General features: G+C 43.3%; 1 protein-coding gene across 2 annotated transcripts in view; it reads right to left on the bottom strand.

Moving 5' to 3' along the window:
• PRMT3 (protein arginine methyltransferase 3) overlaps positions 1-22,809 on the bottom strand; it is an 85,800-nt gene that overhangs the window by 38,007 nt on the left and 24,984 nt on the right. For both annotated transcript variants that reach the window (XM_084771972.1, XM_084771973.1), the window contains exons 10-11: positions 18,009-18,108; positions 4,811-4,889 (exon numbers count right to left, since the gene is read on the bottom strand). In XM_084771972.1, coding sequence (XP_084628098.1) covers positions 4,811-4,889; positions 18,009-18,108 — 179 coding nt within the window. The remainder of the gene's footprint in view (positions 1-4,810; positions 4,890-18,008; positions 18,109-22,809) is intronic.

Genomic DNA, 22,809 nt, shown 5'->3' with positions numbered 1-22,809 from the left:
AAAGGGGAGTGCTCTGCCCTTCTGAAGCAAATGAGCACATGTCAGAAGAGCACATGTCAGAAAGGGCAAGCACATTGTAACTACTAATAGAACTAAGAGAGCCAAGCAGAAATGTGTGGGCTTGCTCACTTCGCTGAGTGACAGACGGGACAAAAACAGCAGGTAAAAAGGGAACTGCGCAGGGGCTGGGAGAACGGGAAGCATGGAGGGAAGGATGCTTGTGAGGTAGTTTCTGATGTGTGTAGGTCAGAGGCAGGGCTGTGCTCCTGGGCTCTGCTCTGCTGCCCCTCAGACACGTGGCAGAAGCTGGCTTTCTTCAGCCCACTGCAGGTCAGGCTGGTCGGTGAGGCTCTGGCAAAGGTGACAGTGTCATCTCCACGTGCCTATGCAGTGTAACGTGTCAGCCCTAGGTAACAGCCTCCGCTCTGAAGACTGTGGGTCCCGCCGAGCACTGTTTCCGGCTGCATCACTTCCCAGTTTTCACACTTTGTAGCAGTCCTGCCCTTTAATAAGTCCTTTTCCCACTGACTAGGATGATTTCCGTTTCTTGCAACAAGTCCTCTCTCCTCATTGCTCTTAAGGGGAGCATTGAAAAGAAACTCTTAAGAGCAGGTCTCTGCCTCTGGACTGTGTTCAGAGGTCTCTTCCAGGAAGCCCGGGTATCCATATTTTAACAAAGGCCCTTCGTGACTGTTGGTCCCTGTAAACTCAATCAGAAGCAGGGAGCTGAAACAGGCTGCTAGCCCTCCTACTCAGAACTGGATAAAAGCCTGGAAGTGCCCGAAATGTAGTGGGGTTCTTAGGACAGAACTTGCTTCACAGTCCAGGGCAGTGTAATGTCAAGTAGAAAAAAAAATCCATCTTGAGAATGAGGAAAGATGCTGCCATCAACAGCTTCTCAACCTTCTTCTGTTAAAAATGATTTTAGCAATGATAGATGATTTTGAGCAAATTCCAGGAGAATTACTTCTACATGCTATTAACAGAATACAATCTCAATCTCTTCTGCTCCCGAGCATGTCAGCTTTGATTTCCCACAGCGGGTGGATGGGCTTCCGTACCGAAACTGACTCGCTTCGCCCTGTTGTAATTAGTAGCTATCTTACAGAGGATCTTTGAAAGCAGGTTCACATCTCATGCTTAGTCAAGCTCTAACTCCTCATTTAGCCATTTGTATTTGAAAGGACATTCCATTTCGTGTTTTTATCAAAGGGTTACAGTTAAGAAAAGAAAGCATAGGTACAGAAGGGTAGTATTAAAACTCTTTGCAAACGAGTGATTGTTTACACAGGAAATCCTTTTAGAAATAACCACCAGGCTCAGCAAAATCATAGGGCATAAACCTTTTATTTTATATTTTAAAGAAGCATTTGTATGTTCTCTCCTACCAGCAGGCAGCTGAAAAACAACACAGAGTGCTGCACGCACAAGGACAGCTCACAGATTAGGAGTACCATGCAGAGAGGCTGGTTACTCTAGCTGCTCTATGCATCAGATCCCATCTTAACTCCAAGTCTTTTTAAAGTAAAGTGGAGGCCAAAGCTTCAGTGAGAGACCACATCGCAAAAGTAAAGTGGAGAGAGACTACACCCTACATGGAGCTATTTGTGCTCTAACTCTCTCGTGTCTCCCCCTCTCCATCCCACCTCTTTCCTTCTCTTTCTCTGGTGTGATAAAGGTGGTGTGATCTTGAAGGGAATCATAACACTGAGTGAAAATACTAAAACTTCGAGAAAGAAGTAGGAAGAGCCTGTGTGACCTCAAGTAAAGTGTCCTTCACTTAGGCATGTGTGCAATGTGACAGAGGCAGCACCTTCCAGTGTCCCCACTCTTCTCTGTGAGCTGTCATTCATCTCTTTGTCCAGTGTTCCTTTGGCTTTGCCAGCTACTTACTGGGCAGATCCACCCAGGAGTTAGAAATTATGCTGACAGCAGGAGCTGCATGGATTCCCTATTTTGCCTTTGTATGGTCTGTCACATGGGATTTACACATGCTATCAGCTGTACATATCATGCTTTTAGGGCTTCCAAACTTAAGTTTAGAGAACCCCTCTTCCCTCACGCTAATGTGTTTGCACTCTATCTGATTCATTGGTAAGTTACAACATTCAATTTAGTGTCTAGGGTAAGCTGTTTGGGGAAGGGTTGTTTAAGGTTTTACTATGTTGCCCAAGCTGATCTTGAACTTCTGGGCCTAAGCATTCTCCTTGCCTCGGCCTTCTAAGTGCTGGGACTACAAATTTACCACGGAATCCAGCTGACCCTTTCTTTATTTTATCCCTCTGCACCCCCCCCCCACCCCGCCCTTTTAATGAAAAGCCTTATGTTGCCTGAGCTAGCTTGGAATTCAGTAGATACTGAGGTTGGCCTTCATCTCCTGATCTTCCTGCTTCCAACACCCAAGTGCTGGGGTCACAGGTGTAAGCTACCCTAGTTGGCTTTGTTAAAAATTTAAATAAAATTATCTTTTACCTTGCTATTAATAATTTCCTGCATTGTAAAGGCTGAGTGTTACAACTGTGGCTATAACCAGATTTCCTATTCTCTTCAGCTTGTCTCCCACACAGGAACTAGCAATGCCTGGGCCTCAGGATGCACTTTGGTACATGGCACCCCGTCTCTGCCACCCCAGGGCCTTGCCATTTTGGTGGTTTCTTGTCATTTCTGTTTAGTTTTCCATATAGTTTCATAATCAGCTTAAATTTAAAACAGGCCTTGGTGCAGACAGCCGTACAAACTTAGAAATTCTATGGTATAATTTTTAACATCAAAAAAGGGGAAACATACAAGTTTTCATCTACCTTTAACAATTGTTAGTGGGTTTGGATTTCACCATAGTTTACAGTAAGTTTGAGTGAGCTGACATCTTCTGGCATTCATTTTCTCTATTAAAGAAGTTAGTACATCTTTACAACGATTGAAATCTTCTTCACAGGAGAGAGGAGGAGAGAGATGAACTCAGATTTACACCATGGACCCCATTATGTTCACATGGGCCTACAATACACCGATGCCCCCTTCTGTAGTGCAATCATTCTTTCTGAGATTTTTACATTACTGATTGCTTGGTAAGGATTCCCTTCAGAAAAACATAAAGTAAAACTTTACAATGCACATGAGCATCTGACAGCAATATCTGTTCATTTCACATTGCTCGTATTTTGTTTCTTTTTTCTCCTAATTATATTAAATAGCATTCCACAGCACTGCTCAGGCAGCTAAATGCTGATTCTACTGACAACACCCTCAGATGATCCTAATGTTAATCAGTTATATAAAAATACGGACTGAGCTAGAATCATTAACCTCCCTTTCCTCCCTCCAGCTGCCACAGTCCCATGGCTGTGGGGGCCTAATGAATCTCACTGAGCACTCGATTTAAATGCATTAGCTGCTGTCAGTTCTTCAGTGAGATCAATGGACACCACTGGGGAGGTATGGGGGGGCGTTCCCTAGAACCCCACAGCAAGAATCAGATGTTTTGAATGCATTTTAATAGGGAAACAAGGTTTAGTGGAAAGAACATGAATACTGATTAGGTCAGGGAAACAGAAGTTCAAAAGCAGAAAAGAAAAAGAAATACAGGCTTGGCCACTCAATGACATCAGCTTCCTGGACATCTTTTGAGACTTTTCCCCACATCTCAAAGTGCTGTAGTGAGGACTATGTGTAACAAAAGCAAGGGGAATGGCCACCAGAGAATCATCAAGTGATATTATTTCCTTCCGTCACAACAAAGACCACAGTAATCACAGATATGCAACTGTTTCAGGGTAAATCACCTAAAATTCTAGCCAGGTTCACAGAGGACAAGAACTAGTTTGAAGTAGATGAAGGGAATAAACGAGTGTACCCCGAAAAAGAGGAACACAGCTACTAGAGTGTCCCACTGTCTGGAGGACCTGTCCTAGCACTCCTGGTTTGGCCTGAAGACTTTTAACAGTGCTGTAACCACCCATGCAGCTGACAGGTACTTAGGGCAGGGGGCCTGAGCAAGGCCCAGTGCACCTACTCTAACAGGTGCCTGTACTCATCTCCTTGGGGCAGCACTCGTCAGCTCTGCTGACTGCGGAGCTCTGGGAGCAGGGAGGGGCAAGGAAGAGCAGAGAGGAGCAAGAGAAGCAGGTGGGAGGGGGCACCAGGATTCCATACATAAACACTCAACACATTTGTTCAAGAAACCATGCATTTCTTCAGAATAAACATAAGCCCTGTTCTTTAAAACAGCAGTCCTCTAAGCACAAGACCTGGAGGCACACATTGCCCCCAGGGTACAACCAGAACGAGACATGGAAAAAACCAGACATGGGCAAAGGGCTCTAAGGTGACAGGGCTCTGCTCACAGTAGACTTACAAGTGGGAGGGGCTTAAAACCTTTCTAGACACTGAACTAAATCACAGAGTAGAGAAGAGTGTAAGTTAGTGAGGTAAGGAAAATTTGTCATTAAAGCAAATAGTCCCCAGCTTGGTATGAAACACGCTGTTGGCCTTTGGTTAAGATCAAGTAAGGAAAACAGGGACTAAATGACACAAAGATTAAAATATAAAAAGATGTTTTGGGAGCATTTTAATTTGAATATTAAAAGCTTCCCAAACATAGTCCTTATGTTTTTATTAAACAAGCAAACAAAAAAACACCTTCTAGTAAAAGATGTCCTAAGAAATCGTGGCCTTGGAGTTCCCATATCTTAAGTAAGCAAGGCTCCTTCCAATGGCAATACTCTGAGCCATGAACAGTGTGCTTGAAATTCAAAAATTCATTTGGTTGTACCATGTTGAAATCAGATTAAAACTGAAATGTCATACTTACCCGAGCCTCCTCTTGCCAAGTACTTGCTCTTTGCATAAAGAACAGAATCCAACATCGACTCAAAAAGAAGAAAATAGCCCTGCATAGAGAGGAAAAGATGGGCATCAGGAATGGCCATTCGGAGCAACCAACAGTCCCTTCAACAAGTACTCCCTGCTCAGCTGTGCAACTCTGCCAGCTGCTGTATGTATAGAGAGTTCTGTATAGTAAGCACTGGCAAGGCAGGCTTGGCATGTGAACTGGCCCCATCTGGTTCTCACAGTAGCAAGTACAGGACCTGCACCTGCAGTTCCACTTTTCGGTCTACTGCTTCTTCCCAATGAAAGAGAAATTTAGGCAGAAACTTCATCAGCCCTGCAGCTCCCCAGAATGTTGCACGGTTAACTGCGAGTAGTGGTCCTGATGGACTTTGTCTCCTGTGAGGACCTGTCACACTGGACACTCTGGGTGGAAACAGTACTGGCAGCCACTGGGCAGAGCCACAAGATGCTGCCTGGCATGCACAGGACAGCCCATCACAAAGTGCCACCTGACCAATGACTGACGCAGAGAACCCTGGGATAAGTGTTAGTTCCCAAAGCATTCACTGTCCAGAGAGCTTTCCTTGGGAGCAGTAGGACCTGGACTCAGTGGTGGACTGGGGGGCCTGAGACTGGGAGAGGGATGTGGGAGGGGTAGACAGATCTAACTAGTGTGTTCACGTTTGAAATTGCTAAGTTGGTTTTTTTGTGTTTGTTTTTGTTTTTGTTTTTTAAATCAAGGAGCAGGAGAAACATTCATTCATCAGAGAGGTTCACAGGGCACACTGGCATAATAGTGTTCTTGATAGAACAGGCAGGCTGTCCATTCTCTGAGCAAGTGTCACATTTCTCCACTGCAGTTTGTCTGCTACTTGCCACACGCCGGCATCTTCACGAAACAGTGCTGTATGGAATTCAGCTCAAGGGGCAGGACCCCAGTTCAACCATATTTTAGGGGACAACAGGGAACCCTTCCCAGGGGAAGGGTAATGGAGTACACAGGGAAAGGAGCCAGTCTTGGGGTCCTAAACACAGCATATTCTATTAGTACACTACACAGTACATACTTCCAGACAGCCACACCCTCATCAGCTACTCCTCCCCCTCCAGAGCCACATACATCCCTCAGCATCAGGGGGAGTGCCAGCTGCACCTCACACCAGCCCCCTAATGCAAGCTGTTTCTCATCTGCTCCTTTGTTCTGTGCACACATTATTTCCTGGTGAGATAAACATAGTATTCTTTAACCACATGAACAAACAGAATAAAGAAGGCAGCAAACTCAGAATCATCCCCATAGGTGAGAAACCCAGACTGACCTCACAGGAAACATGGCTCTGATGACTGCCTCTGCCTTGGGTCAACCTCCTCCCAATAAACTAACTCACCAGTAAGAATAAAATATCCAGGCAGCCACACTGAGTTGCAAATGTGCTCACACCATGAAACTAAGGCTTAGGTGGAAACTTCTGGATAAGTCTGTCAGTCATATGCTAAATCTTAAACTCTAGCACCTATGTTCAGGGAACAGAGCATGTACAGGAGTCTACTGTGAATACTTACAAGTTCATATAGAGCCACATACAGTAATGATTATAAATGGGATATAAATGGGGAAGTGAATCATAATTTGTGCCAAGGAATTATTAAAAGTGAGACATCTGCTTACCCAATGGACAGAAAGATCACCGAAGGTTGGCCTTGGGTGGTGCACATCTTTAATCCCAGCACTTGGAAGGCAGAAATCTGAGTTTGAGGCCAGCCTGGTCTATAGAGTGAGTTCTAGGACAGCCTGGGCTACACAGAGAAACTATGTCTTGAAAAACCAAAAGCCAAATTTTAAAAGTAAGGGGTGGGGGGGGGGGGAGAAGAACAGGAAGGAAGAAAAGAAAAAAAGAATGAAAGGCCTGGAGAGATGTCTCAATGGTTAAGGGCACTAACTGCTATTCCAGAGACCTGAGCTCAATTCCTAGGACCTACATGGTGCTCACAACCATCTGCAACTCCAGTTTCAGGGGATCCAATGCCCTCTTCTGGCTTCAGTCACACCTGTGGCGCACAGACAGACATGCAGGGAAACCACCCACACACAGAGCTTGACTTCCAACTCTGGACCACCTGCCTATGGGTATACTACTCACAATGAGCTGGGCCCTCCCCATCAGTCATCTATTAAGACAAGGGCCTCATGGGCTTGTCCACGGGCCAATCTGGTGGGGGCATTTTCTCAATTTAGGTGCCTTCTCTTAAAAGGACTCTAGTGTCAAGTTGACATAAAACTACCTAATACCCTCAGAATGCATTTTTCTTGAATTATTCATTTAGCCTAACTAAACAAAAAAACAAAATGAAGCAAAACCCTCAAAATGTCTTCATAGCTTATAACTAAGAAATACAATTTTTAAGCACAATAAAAATGATTTTCTCATACCATCATAATCTGTTCTAATCACAACTCTGAGGATCTACCCTAGAGTAACCAAGGGGTGTAACTACTCATGTACAAACACCCTCCATAGATGCCGGATCTCTGCTCCCCAGTTTCCACCCACTTGTTACTGGTCAGAGACTTCCAAAAGCAAAACAGCCAGCACTTCCATTGCTTCATATGCAGGACTAGGCATAGCACCTGGCGCCCATGGAGACCAACGTGTCTGACAAAGTCAGTGGTGATGGGCTCTGCAGGGACAGAAGCAGGCAGCTACAAGAAGTCAGTTCTTCCCATCTCCACCTGTCTTCCTCTGTTTGTGGCCCTCTCTGATCAGGTTTTCTATTCTAATGCAAGATTCTGCCCCCATATACGCTTCTATTACTTTAAAGTCAAGGAAGAGGGAGTTGGCTGGGTGTGATGGCATGCACCTTTAATCCTAGCACTCAAGAGAATCTCTGTGAGTTTTAGGCCATCCTGGTCTACAAAGTGAACTACAGGACAGCAAGGACAGAGACTATATGAAGAAATATCAACACACACACACACACACACACACACACACACACACACGCACAAAACAAAGGGGAGTCAGCCAGTCAATGGGAAAACATCCCCCTTAAACAACAGACCATTACTTCCAATACTTTGAAAGTGCTATTGAAGGCTGTTTTGGATAAATAAGTTATACAAGTTAATTGTTAGTTGATCAAATCATGGTCATATCAATTACTAATCTATTTTTATCACAAGAATATACATCTTAGGTACAACAGATAGATATGATTCTATAGAAAGATAAGGTAAAATAGTTAGATAAGGTCTTCAAAAGTCTCAGAGACATACAGAATATGGCATTTATTTATTTATTTATTTTTAAGATTTATTTATTTAAGTATACAGTGTTTCACCTTCATATATGCCTGCATGCCAGAAGAGGGCACCAGATCTCACTATAGATGGTTGTGAGCCACCATGTGGTTGCTGGGAATTGAACTCAGGACCTTTGGAAGAGCAGACAGTGCTCTTAACCTCTGAGCCATCTCTCCAGCCCCCAGAATATGGCATTTAAAAATGTTTTTATTATTTTAAAGATTCACTGACAATGAGACAGGTTAATTCCTGGTAACACCTAGCCTACCTCAAAGAGGATGATGAGCATCAAAGAATCTCCTTATGGAGATGGCTTCAAATGTGGCAAACAAGCCAATGGGCAAAATGTCCTTGTTTCTACCACAGACAAGATTCTGCCTAAAAATGGGCAAGCTTGGAAGCAGGCAGAGTTGACCGCCAAACTGCCAAGACAGGGTAATCAAGCTTCAATAGTTCCTGCCTCACAAATATGTCTATCAGGAGGCTGAAGATGATGCTCCAACATTACAGAGTTTTGGGTGATGCTCAGACAGCAAACTGTCTCTGTCATCTTCTTATTTGGGAAGCTGCTAATCTGCACCCCCTGTATACTCACATAATTAATTTTATTCCTTCTCAAGTCTCTGATAGGGCTGAAGACCAGATGGTTTAGTTTTACAATTAAGCTTAATTGTTTAGGGGTTAAGATGTTTTTAGGTCTAGATAGATGCTTTAGGTTGATAATGATGAAATATGATAGATATTAATTTAAATTCAGAATTTTAGACTCACCAAGATAGGAAAGATGTTTTCTTCAAAGCTGCCAAATACAAATAGCCAAAACACTAAGAATGTAATATATATATAATTCTTGGTTGTATGATGGTTCTTCTTGCTGTAGGTAGTTTACTGTATATATGTGTAATAATATAAATGTATATGTAAAAAATAGAAAAAAAACAGATCATACATGTCACAGCTGAGAGCTTTATCATACTACCGAACACTCAGAGCTTGACAATTTCACTGGTCACTGGTTCTCCTGGTAGATTTTTCTGATGTTGCTATGCATGCTCTTCCTTGTCCTGTATCCACATCAATTTCGTTATTTCTTCTCAGCCAATCATAAATGGCTCTACAATGTAAGCTCCAAGAAGTGCAGGCACACAGCCCACACCACACAGTCCCCACTGTCTGGAGCAGCAGGTTCTAAATGAGCAACAGTATGTATGCATGCATATCCACACTGGTAAAATGAAGGACACTTGCTTTTAAAATGTCCACGAACAAAATAAAACTAGTTATCTAAAGTGATAGTTTCGTTTTTAAGACCAAATCTACTGAGTAGTAGTAATGGTGCTGACAATTATCTCTCAGAATACACGCCACTGCCATCACCTAAAGAAACAGGCTTAGCAATGGTACCAGCTTGAGACCTGAAAGAAAATCCGGTCATACAAACAGTGACTGAACTAAGGCAGAAGGCGACCTGGTCTGATGACGGAGGCCAAGGGCTGCATTTCCATTTGATTTGCCTGCCTGGTGGACTGCACGCTTGCATTAAGATGACATGGGTACTACAGGATGCAGGTATTCTGAAGTGAAAAACTTCCCAGAGAACACGTCGGATGGGATCAGATCTTTACTGTATGTGAATCAGAATACTGCTGAGCAGCGTCTTAGTGGGCAACTGAAACAGTGCTGTGGAAGATTACATGACATGCAGATCATATGTAGAACTAATGGATGGCTCTAAGAAAAATTAGTTAATGTAGCTCATTAAAGGTGAGTGGATGAAGATAGTGTGTGAACTGTTAACAGCTGCTGTCCTTCCTCTTAACTTTCCAGTTTGCTGAACTTGATTCTACTAAAAGGCCTCCCATGTGACTAAACAGTCTTTACCTTCCTTGGTCCTGAACCAAGTCGTTTATTACTGATACGAGAAAGCTTTGCTCCTAACGCCCCACTCATCTGCAGTGCAATTCAGAGTACAATTTCACAGGCTGCTGCCTCACCTGTAGGGCACCATCTGGAAGGATTATACCTGATATTGCCTCCTATGATGCTCATGGGGCATTCTTCTTTCAAGACTGAAATTTACTTTATAAAATTAAATACTGCATTTGCCCTTTAAAACTTAAGAGCCACAAAAGGACACACGGAATTAAACCAGGGATGCAGACTCACTCCTGAAAACAGGAACCAGACTCCTAACATGCTCATGATTCATTAATGATTAAATTAAACATCCAGTAAGACTAAAGAACCAAAACTATGATCAGGAACAAAGAGCACTGCATCATGGGAAGAAGCCAACCTTTATCACAGCACAGAACCACTCTGATAAATGAGCATCTGATAATTGCATAATAGTGGAAACAAAACCTACAGACATAAAAAGGAATAAGAATCCTCAGTAGTTGACTGAACATAAACTTAAAGGGGTAAATATTAACAGCAATCAATGTTATTCAAATGATACTTACATCATACTCCATTTAAAGACTAGGGAACAAGCCAGGTATGGTGGCACACGCTTTTAGTCCCAGCACTTGGGAGGCAGAGGCAGGCAGATCTACCGAGTGAGTACAGGACAGCCAATGCTACAGAGAAACACTGTCTCAAAAGAGAAAAAAAAAAAAAAAAACCCTACCCCAGGGAGGGACAGTCGGCATGGCAGACACATGGGGAACGACAGCAGAGGCTGTACCCTCACCACAAAGGCAATGAGATCAATAGCAGGTGCCCATAGGCTCTCTTGACACGTGACGTTCAACAGCCCTTCACAGCAGAAGCCACAGGGAAACAGTTTGAAAGAATAAATGTGAAGGCTGTAGCTCCAGCAGTTAGTAGAATGAAGCATTAGGTTTAAAGGAGATGTATAGAAGAGTGTGGCGAGCACTGAACACAGCATGGGTCTGGAAGGCAGCGCCCTGCACTTTATTCTGCCTCCCAGTCAATGTTAAAGGAATGAGCATGCCATAGGTTGGAGACATACACACTTCGCGAGGGTATCACAGATTCTAGTGGGAAATGGGGATGAGTCATGGAGTGGCAGGGAAAGATGAAGGATAAAATTTTTAGTATTTTTATGATATCATGTAGTCAAAAGATGGTAAAATTATACACATGTAAAACAAACATTTGTCAGAGGAACTACTGTTTCCTATTTATCTGATCACTGCCTGGCCACTGTCCTGTAACACCAAGGCCTTTCCATCAACCCCTGACCACACACTGCTTACTCTCTAATGTCACGTGCTTCTGGAGAGCAAGATGCCCATACTCTACTTGCTCTTCTCAGTCTGGAAAGCTTTAAAGTTTAAAAAATTTTCTCCCACTAGATGGGAGTACAAGACCCTGTCCTTCCACTGTGGCAGTGTTTTAGGAAACTAAAAACAGGAAGAGCAATTAGACCTTTGTCAGATGTTGGGTCATCCGAGAAATGCAAATCAAAACAACTATGAGATTCCATCTTACACCCATCAGAATGGCTAAGATCAAAAATTCAAGTGACACCACATGCTGGCGAGGATGTGGAGAAAGAGGAACACTCCTTCATTGCTGGTGGGAATGCAAACTGGTACAACCACTTTGGAAATCTATCTGGCACTTTCTCAGAAAAATGGGAATAGGGCTTCCTCAAGACCCAGCTATTCCATTCCTTGGAATATACCCAGAAAATGCTCCACCACACAACAAGGACATATGCTCAATCATGTTCATAGCAGCCTTATTCATAATAGCCAGAACCTGGAAACAACCTAAATGTTCCTCATTTGAAGAATGGATAAAGAAATTGTGGTACAATACTACTCAGCTAAAAAATCCAAGGAAATCCAGAAATTTGTGGACAAATGGAAGGAATTAGAAACCATCATTCTGAGTGAGTTAACCCAGAAGCAGAAAGACTCACATGGTATATACTCACTTATAATTGCACACTAGCCTAAAAGGCATGTCCCATGAATGTCTTCACTTACCAGGAGATTGGGACAGATGTGAGGACATCCTACAGGGACTCTAGGTAAGAGAAATATAGGAGATGGGAAAACAGAAGGATCCAGAGGATCGTAGACACCTACAAGAAGAACATCATAACGGGTAGATCAGGGCCCAGGAGTGTCTGCTCAAACTATTGCACTAACCAAGGACAATACAAGTAGTAAACATCGAACCCCTACTCTGATCTAGCCAATGGACAGGACATCCTCCACAATTATGTGGAAAGCAGGGACTAACTCTGACATAAGCTCTGGTGCCCCATATTTGACAACTTCCCCTTAGTGGGGAACCCTGGTGGCACTCAAAGAAAGAATAGGCAGGCTACCAAGATAAGACTTGTTAGCCTGCGACTATAAAGTGGGGGAGGAGATCCTCCTCAGGCATGGACCTAAGGGAGAGTAACAGGGTGGGGTGGGAGGGTAGGAGGAACGGGAGGATATGAGTGATGGGAGGACAATTGAGTTGTAATCTAAATAAATTAATTAAACAAAACAAAACAAAAAAACAGGAACAGCAGTATCTCAAGATCCCAGAACACACACACTTATTCCAGACTTAGCTCTCATGCCCGAAGAATGTAATGTAAGTCCAAAGCAAGAGTCTCCACAGCAAACCAAGGGAATCATTAATTATAACTGGGTAGTCCACTTTTTTTTGGGGGGGGGAGCTTTTCAAGACAGGGTTTCTCTGTGTAGCCTTGGCTGTCCTAGACTCGCTTTGTAGACCTGGCTTACCTCAAACTCACAGCAATCCAGGTGCCTCTGCCTCCTGAGTGTTGGGATTAAAGGCATGCGCCACCAGTGCTCAGCTGGGTAGTCCACATTTATGAGAACAATCAAAGTATTAGCTGGCAGCTTGGACATATACACGAAAGATGCTCCACCATACAACAAGGACATCTGGTCAACTATGTTCATAGCACCCTTATTTGCAACAGCCAGAATCTGTAAATAACCTCGATGTCCCTTAACCAAAGAACAGATAAAGAAATTGTGGCACATTTACACAATGGAATACTACTCAGCTATTAAAAACAAGGAAATCTTGAAATTTGCAGGCAAATGGATGGAACTAGCAAAGATCATCCTGTGTAAAGTAACTCAGATCCAGAAAGACACACACGGGATATACTCACTTATAAGCAGATATTAACCACATAATACAGGATAACCACACTACAATACACAGACCTAAAGAAACTAAATAACAAGGAGGACCACAGGGAGAATGCTTAGTTATCACTCAGAAGGACAAATAGACTAGACATTGGAAGCAGTTAAAGAGAAGTAACAGGACAGGAACCTATCACAGAGGTCCTCTGAAAGACTCCACGAAGCAGATGCTGAGTCTCACTGCCAAACTTTGGGGCAGAGTGCAGGGAGTCTTATGGAAGAACTGGGGGATAGAAGGACCTAGATGGGACAGGAGCTCCACAAGGAGACTAACAGAGCCAACAAATCTGGGCCTAGGGGTGCCTACAGAGACCGATGCACCAACCAAGGACCGTGCATGGAGAGGACCTAGAGCCCTACTCGGATGTAGTCAATAAGCAGCACAGTCTCCATGTGGGTGCCATAATATGGGGAGCAGTGGCTACTTCTGATATGGACTTGCCCCTTTCTGTACTCATGTATATGAAGCCAGTGTCCATCCCCTAGAGTACTATCTTGGCAGCAGACACCAGACCCTGACCAGACACAGAACCTACCAGAACCTTGACCTTGAATTCCAGCTTGGAAAACTATGAATTTTTGGAAATTTTTATTGTCTATATGTATAAATTACTTAACCTCAATTACTTTGCTACAGAACCATAAATACACTAAAGTGATTCCATAACATACACACACACACACATACACACACACACACACACAGACAGAGAGAGAGAGAGAGAGAGAGAGAGAGAGAGAGAGAGAGAGAGAGAGAGGATTTCAAGGTGATAGAAAATGTGAACTAGCAGTATGATAGTTAGAAGATCTTCAAAATACAACAAATATATAATAAGAGGAACCAATCAGCTTCTATCCTAATGGTATTTACTAAACCTGGTGAAGACACATGGGGTGCAGCTCAGGTGAGGACTGCAAGAAACTGCCCCAAACAGCAAGGGCAGCCAAGCATGCAGCGCCTTCAGTAGCTCCCCCAAACACCTCCTACCTGTCGGTCCAACACTTTCTCCTCACTCCACCCACTTCGAAGGACTTTCAAGCACAAATCAACCTCAGGGATATGCAAAGCCCTAATTTAATGCTTGACGTAGCTGGAAGAACTGAGCCAAAGCCAGTAATCTAACATCCTGCCAAAGTCAATAAGGTAAATTCCTTCCGTACTTCCCATGTATCAGACTGACAAGGGGCTTTGTTCTGCTGTGAGTGAAAGTTCCCAGGAAACTGTACCTACAAAGGCTGACTGACTGCACTCCAGAGATAGGAGAGTACGGAATGCTGCACACAAGTTAACTTAGGCCTGTATCAGGCCCTTAACAGCATTTATTACCTACCTTTATGTGATCCAACATTCTATGAACGTTAATCTTAGGTAAATCATTCAAATGCTTGGATGGAATCAAAATTTAAAAGAAAGGGACGGGAAGAGAGATGGGCCTCGAGTGTCCCACTTAGACGGACACCACCGCCACACTGTTACTTGGAGAGAAGTGACTCAGTAAGGAGAAGATGGTCAGAAAGCCAACCCCTCATCCGTCGGAGAAGTATGCTCAGCCACACCTATGCAGAAGTGGAAAAGAACAAAGCACACAATGAAAACACAGCAACTACACTGCACTCCATGGCAGCTCCTTACTATCATTCTACACAATAACCGTGAGAGGATGCGATGCAAAGAGAGGGAGGCCACAGCCTGGTACGGAGCACAACTTAAGGACCACAGAACATTACTCACCATGAAACCAGAAAGGAATTCAAGGACAGAAGGTAAAACAAGATGAGATGTGAAAAGGCTTGAAAAACAAAGAAGAGAACGGAGGGAAGACTTAGCCATCGCTACATAAGACAAAAGGAGCAACAATCAGAAGGACTTGGAGAAAAATCTAACCCAGAGCAAGGACTGAAAAAAAAAAATCCTCCCAGGAGACCAGACACTCAATACATGGGGTCCGGAAGCAGAGGCTGTGGCAGAGCAGATGCACTAAAGACATGTCCTAAGAGGAAGAATCAGACAACTGCAGCCCCAGAGAACATGGCCTCCAGGGACACTGGACACGGGCGCACCACATTCAAATACATAAGGGCTACTTTGAGCCAGTCAGACATGAAAACAGAATAGCTGCAGAGGAAAGAAATCAGGCTGGAACCAATTCTCTCCAAGACAGTTGAAAAGATTCTGCAGCAAACGGCATGACACAAGAAACTGCCCAGGAGCTAAGCAAGAAGCAGACATTCCCGTTCAAATCAGAGAGAGAGGACTTCAGAGCACATGAAAGAGAACTTGGAGTGCAGCCATGTTTAAGAGATGAATGAAAAGTGAAGCATGAGAGGCCACAGTCAAAAACAGTTGGCACCAACATCCTGAGACATAGCTTTGCTAGTAAACACTAAATTGTGGTTAAGAATTAAACACTAAGTCCCATCATAACATCTCCAAGATGACACAGCAGCAGTGAAGATGGAAAACACTGGGCAGGAGCCAGTGTCCTCATCACCCAGGACGTCAAGGTCACAGCAGTTCTCCAGGACTAAAAGGGGTCAGCAAGAACAGGCAAAGCTAGGGTGACTCAATGGCTCAAAAGTCTTGTCTGAAAGGAGGGAGAGCAGGATGACTCCTCGCAGTCTCTGCAGGGCCTGCTGTCCAGTAGAGCCATCTGGGCAGTTACTCAGCCATCCCATGCTTCACAGACCAGTCTAGCAGCAACTCATTCACTTGCTGTGTTACTGTCCGAAACCGAACAGCTGTTTCCTGAGTCGTTACTATGCGCCAGAACCATCTGAGACATCTGTAAGCAGCAGCTCGTCTGATCCTCACAGAGGCCCATGGAGTGAGCACTACTGCTCTTCATTTCACAGAGCAGGAAACCGAGGCACTGAGAGGTTCCATCACGTGCCCCAGAGGTGATGAAACAAGGCCGAGGGCTCAGGCAGCATGACTCCCAGCAATGCCCTCCACCTGCCACACACCATCTGCCTTCACACTCACACAGAGAATCGCAAACACAACTGTGTCAGGGCCAGAACTTCCATCAGGGCAAGTTCTCTTGTGAGGAGAGCCTGTCATCATTTATTTATAAATGCTGAGAATCTGCCAATACTGAGTGGGTTGTGGCTCACTCTCTGGAGAAAAAAGGTTTAATAACAACAGACTATAACAACATAAACTGTGACAGAAGGGTCATCAAACATGCAAAAGCTAACCATGTGGCCACCCCTGAAAAGATATACACAAGTAATATTATATGGGCTGAACACACACACTCACATAAATGGGACGGGTTGGAGAGGGAAGGGGAGGGGAAATGATGTAATATAATCGCAACAAAAAATATATAAAAGCGGAATAAAAGAAAATTCAGAAAAGGGTACACAGGAACAAACTGCATTTGTCTATAAGGAGCAGACAGCAAAATGGAGACAGCCTTAGCAGACAGCCAATTCCACAAATGAAGCCACAGAAATGTAAAGAAACAAAGCAACAAGTAACAGGTCTTATCTGTGCCCGTCTTGAGCCACCGGCTACAGCTAAGTGAGATTACTTCAGAAAACACTGTGGTATGCACTAAACACTCATCATTTTATATTACTTAAACATTTCACAATAATAATGTATATGTGAGTTTCTACCCCTTAAATCAGAAGAGATCAAGCTGGGTATGCTGGCGCACGCCTGTAATCCCAGCACTCTGGGAGGTAGAGGCAGGCAGATCTCTGTGAGTTCAAGGCCAGCCTGGTTTCAAAGCGAGTCCAGGACAGCCAAGGCTATACAGAGAAACCCTGTCTCTGTCTCGGGGGTGGGGTGGAGTGTGGGGGGGGTGGGGATAGGGGGGGTAGGGGGGTAGAAAAGCCCAAAAAACAAAAAACCAGAGTCGATCAGGAAAGAGCACCTAGCCTCATGGTGGCAGCCACAAGAACTTCCCTTAGTAGGCCAGCTGAAAACAAAACAGCCAACAGTGTAAGACCAGAGGGTTGCAGGTCTGTCTCCTGGAATGACACACCAGACCACAGTCATGTGTTCTAAAGATTAGTAGCTACAATATCCTGAAAAGCTACTGCAATAGAGAAGAAAATACAATATAAACTCTAAGGCTACTTGTCCAATCCCAGGCGATTCTGGCTCTAAAACTGGACACCAACTATTAAATACTAACACTTTAAAAGTCCCCAAAGTTATTACTATTTTGCTGAACTCTCACTATGTTCATAAAATAATATAGTTTAAACTGGTTTAAAATTGTTTTGATAGATTTATTATATGATAATATATAATACAGTTTATTGAACAGTTTTTTATAACTGTCATAGGAAATCTGTCATTTTTCAGATTTCATAAAGTTGTAGCAATGATTCCTATCCATTAGTAATTACCATCATCTAATGATATACTTAAATATTCTGCCTTGATTTAAAACTTTAACATAATATATAAAGCTACATAACACAAGTCAATGACGTTTAGTGTATGAAAAGTCATCGACTGCACAGTGCAGAGGGCCACAGAGAGGCCAGTGAGGAGGATGGAGACACTTGGATGACACGGTCCTCGGAGTTGTCCCCATAAACCTAGACAGCAGAATAATAGGTCTGCTCTGACTGCACAGGCTGAAAGTCAGCACTATCTAAAACCAGCTGCCTCCAAAAGTTGCTGCCATAGTCATTTATCAATGTAATGAGTAAAAACTGCTACCATGTTCATTAAAAAAATTTCTTTTTACTTTACTTACCATCCACTCTGATATAATAACGTCCACCTTTTCCACAGGAAGATTCACTTCTTCAATCTTTCCTTTAATTAGTATAACGGTATCTTCAAGTTTATTTAGTCTGAAAGTTACAATGAATTAGATTAGCCTGTTAAATGCTTTACAAATGGAATGAAGAATTACCACCATGTTTTACCTCACTCACAAACAAGACACTGCACAGCTAGATTAGCGTAGCCACTCCAACACTTGTCCACTCCCAAACCCTATGCATCTCAGTGAATTTCTGCACAGTAACAATGGCCATTCTGGCCAGACATGGCCACGCACGTCTATAATCCCAACACTCGGGGAGGCAGAGACCTGTGAATTCAAGGCCAGCCTGGCCTACAAAGTGAGTCCAGGACAGCCAAGGCTACAGAGAGAAACCCTGTCTCAAACACCAAAACCAACACAAACAAACCAAACACTGGCCATTCTGAAGCCATGGAGCTTCATTTAGTTTTACACATTTACTATCAATTAAATTTTATGTACTTATACCACAGAAAGAAAGAAAAACTATGATGGAGATGATACTGGGGGAAATTAGTTTAATGTCCTTAATGTCCTTACATTCTCTTTCCTCATCACCTAATATTAGGCTCTCTTGGTCTCCTTTCTAAATGGTATACTATACCCACACTTATACCTGTTTACATATATACACTACACATTATAGGCTAGAATCTGCATGAGAGGAAGCAGGAGGTTTTTGTGTCACCTAGTTTAATATATTTTCAATCCATTTTCCTGTAAATTTCATTTTTCTTTATAGCTGAATAACATTCCGTTTTGGACATATATCACATTTCATTCTCCGTTCATCTGTTGATGGGCATCTAGGCTGGTTCTATTTCCTTGCAGACAGCTGACCAGAGTGGCAATAAACATGGAAGTGCAAATAGCTCTGTGGAGGGTAAGTGCCCAGGGCTGACCGGCTGGGCCACATGGTAGGCAGGCCCAGCCTTAGGTTTCTGAGGCCCTCCAAACTGATGTTTTTAATGTCTATCTTAATTTGCACCCCTACCAGCAATGTAAGGGCTTATCTGCCCCCACATCCTCTCCAATATTTGTTGTCAGATTTCTTGATGACATCTATTCTGACCAGGGAGAGGTGGTATAGAAAAGCAGTTTTAGTTTGCCTGGGGATGTTGAACACCTGAAGGTAATCACTGGACAGTTGTGTTTCTCCTTTTGAGACCTGCTTACTTCATTACCTCATTTGCTGGTTGAAGTTTCATTGCTTTGGTGTTTTGTTTTGATTTCTCTGTAAATTCTAGGCATTAGCCCCTACCTGAAGTACAGCTAGCAAAGCTTGTGTCCCATTCTCTGGGCCCTGCTGATAGTTCCCTTTGCTATGCCAAAGCTTTTACATTTCATGCAGTCCCATCTGCTGACATCAGGGACTGGCTCCCATGCCACTGGAATTCTGTTCAGAAAGTTCTTGCTTACCCTATGCTTTAGTCTGTTAAACAGACTCTGAAAGCTGGTTAAAATGCATAATATTTTTTCCACAATGTCCACACAGTTTGTTACACAAAGTACCTGTTTAAAGTCCCTTTGCCTGGGTATTTTAAGTGTTGGTTGGCTCATGGCTGCCCCAAAACATCTCTGACTAACAAGGCAGTAACAGTGAATTAACAACAACAAAGACTTTAGCCTGCAGAGAAATCTGCATTTATGAAGAATACATGCCTCTATGTGGTCATTGTATCTTTGAAAGCAAAGAGGAAGAGTGGAGACAGAGCAACAACAAAGGCAGGATTTCCAGAAATTAGTGAGCGACAGCAGTAAGGGAGCTGGAAGGCAGGGGCCACACCACCAAGCCCTCCCAGCTCTTGTCAGCTGCCTACTCTCACTGAAGTGGCGAGTGTAATCTCGGTAAGAGACAACACCAGCAGCTGGCCTGTTCCATGCACAGGCTCCTGGGAAAACACACATTTGGGAACAGCACAGACACTTCTCAAACATGGCACAGAATAATAGCAAAGTCACTCAGGCAAGGAGGGGCTGAAGATCTATCCCAATCATAAACTACTTTTAGACCATGCCTGGTGGTACATGTTTGTTAACACAGCACTCAAGAGACTGAGACGAGTGTCACAAGTTCAAGATTAGCTTGGCTACAAAACACCAAACAAACAAAATCAACCCAAACACAAAAAACAAAGCCACCAAAAGAAAAAGAAAACTTTTTGTAACTTCGCCAAACTCACACTACTATATGCTTGGTGTATTTTTCAACCCCTGCCCTTTTTCTGCAATTTAAGATGACAGAATTAAAATGACAATATCAGGAAGGAAGCTGCAAATTAAGTTTTTATCTAGTTAAATCAAGTTCTCAATAAGAAAACATACATTTTAATTAAATGGGAGTTTTTCCTGCATCAAAGAAGAGCTGCCCTAAGAATCATCAAGGCTATTAAAGTACATTTTGCTGAAAACACTTATACTTGGGTAACCATGGTCAACAATATGTGAAAGACTGATGGCTCATTCTCGAAAAATCTCTCTTTCTCCCTTCTTCTCTCCCTCCCTTCCTCCCTCCCTCCTTCCCTCCCTCCCTCCCCTCTTATCCCTCTGTGACACAGGGCCTTGAACTCCTGGTAGTTATCTTTCTCTCACTACTTATGAGATTTTTAGTCTGCAGATTCATACTAAGGAAATCATATGCAACACAAGCTTTCCTACCTGGCTTCTTTCAATAAGCAGCCTGTAGGTAGGTGGGGAGAGTAAGAGGGCCTCCCACCCACAAGTTGGGTTCTCTGGAGGCTACAGTGAAATTCAGACTATAATGTCATGGCTATCTAAAAAAATGGGCAAAGCAGTAACTAGCGCACCCAGAGGAGCTGTTTATATGGTTTGGGGCGAAAAACATAAACAACAACAACAACCAAAAAAGGGAGCAAGAGGAATTACATGGGCCCTACAAAACTTACTGACAAACCCTGCAGATTCTTCAAATGAGAACTGTGACAAAGGACTGATGCCAAAGAAGATAGCATAACCACTTTGGAAGACAGCCAAGCAGCGCCTAGGAAAACAGCAGGAGGAACTATCCTGATGATTCTCACATTCCACAGACATGTGTGAGGCACACGTGTAAGATGTCTGTAGCTGAGCAGTCACGGCAGACTGTCTGACTGGGGCGGAGCAGATGATGGTTAGGCTCTCATCCTGGCTGACAGTTACTATATGTTTATTTTCCTCTGATTATGAATGCTTATGCATTTTATTGTTCACTTGCGCGTCCGTATTTGTTCATATCTGTTGTATTTCATACAAACACAAAAAGGAAAAATTACTTAGTTTTGAGTTTCTCAAAGGTATACTTAGAAATTACTATCACTGCTTGCTATTTTCTAAAATACTAAGGCTCTCGCGGCTATAAACACATCATGCTTCTTAAAGGAGCAGGGCCCCACCCACCCACCCACACAGACACATCTTGGAACAGCTGTGCGGAGACAGGGCCTGCTCTGTGAACAGCTGTGTGCTCGGACCAGTTATGATCTTGCGGCCAGGATCAGCAATCGCCTACTGTGATGTGGACGAAGAGCGATCATGATTCAAGGATACACAGGAGAGACAAGTCCATCGCTCCCAGGAATATGGGTTTAGATTCCTCCACACACCTTTCAGTACCAGCTGACTTCTCATTAAGGAAAGACCACAGACTTAGACATCCAAGTGCACCTCGTCTTACTTTGAGACTAAAGGCATTCTAAATGAACCAATCTCTTTTAGCAAAGCTTCAATCTGTGGAAATATTTCCCTGTAATAAAAATCTCTTTAAGCAGCTCTCTCAACTAACCCAGTAAGCACTGAGCTATTCGTTTGAGCATGGAAACCACACTACAGCAAATCTCTCTGCTTACTTCCTATATTCACAGCAGCGATCGCAGCCTTGCTAAGATACTGGAGGAGTGGTGTCAAGAGAGCTGACATACAGCAGTGCCCTCAGGAAGAAGGTCAGAGGGAAAGCAAGATGGTGAAGAGCACAGGGTGCCACGGGATCTCTAGGGTGGATCTGGCTCTGGGAGAGTCCCAGAGTCATTAAATTTCCTGGCTGTGGCGGGAGAAAAGAGTTGGTAGAGTCCTTCAAGGTGTGGAGATTACACCAGGAGCTGAAAGGTGAGGCTAATAGAGTCAGATTTCTTTAAAGACAATGAAGAACCATTTATCTTTAGAATAAGCAATGTACAATTAAGTTTGAAATCTACTTTTGCCCAGTGATTTAGATATACAGAGAGGTTTAAATTTTAAAAAAACAAGGGAAAACGCACAAGTAGAGAGCACAAAACATAGTGGGAATTCACAATCAAGTGAGTGACATTTAAAGATGATGACAGGTGGTCCTAATATTCATGGAAAAGAACATAGACAGGTATGTCAACAAAAACTGAAAGTGACAAGAGCTGAAAATACTCTAATAGGTACAGCATTGTTGGGCTTTCAAATAAGTAGACCAAGCCACATATTTCTCCATCTTTTGTTGCCCAAACATACCAAAATGATAAATTAAAACTGTAATAGTAAGAGCAGAAGTATTATAAGTGGACATCAGACCAAAGATAATCCATTAAAAACAAATGCTACGTGGTAGATAAGGGTTGGGGGGCGGGATACACAGCTGAGAAGTGGGCCCAGGACAAGGCTACTGCATGAGCTCCCACTCCCAGTGGTCTGCTCATAGCTGTGGAATCACACAAATGATAATACAGTGACTCAGCCTCTATTACAGTAAAAACGGTGGTGAAAAGATTATCAGATTCAAGCA

This window comes from Acomys minous (genome assembly GCF_964271855.1).
Source record: "Acomys minous genome assembly, chromosome: 2".
NCBI lineage: Eukaryota > Metazoa > Chordata > Mammalia > Rodentia > Muridae > Acomys > Acomys minous.
Note: the sequence above shows the minus strand (reverse complement) of the source record. Positions and strands in the feature narration are given on the sequence as shown.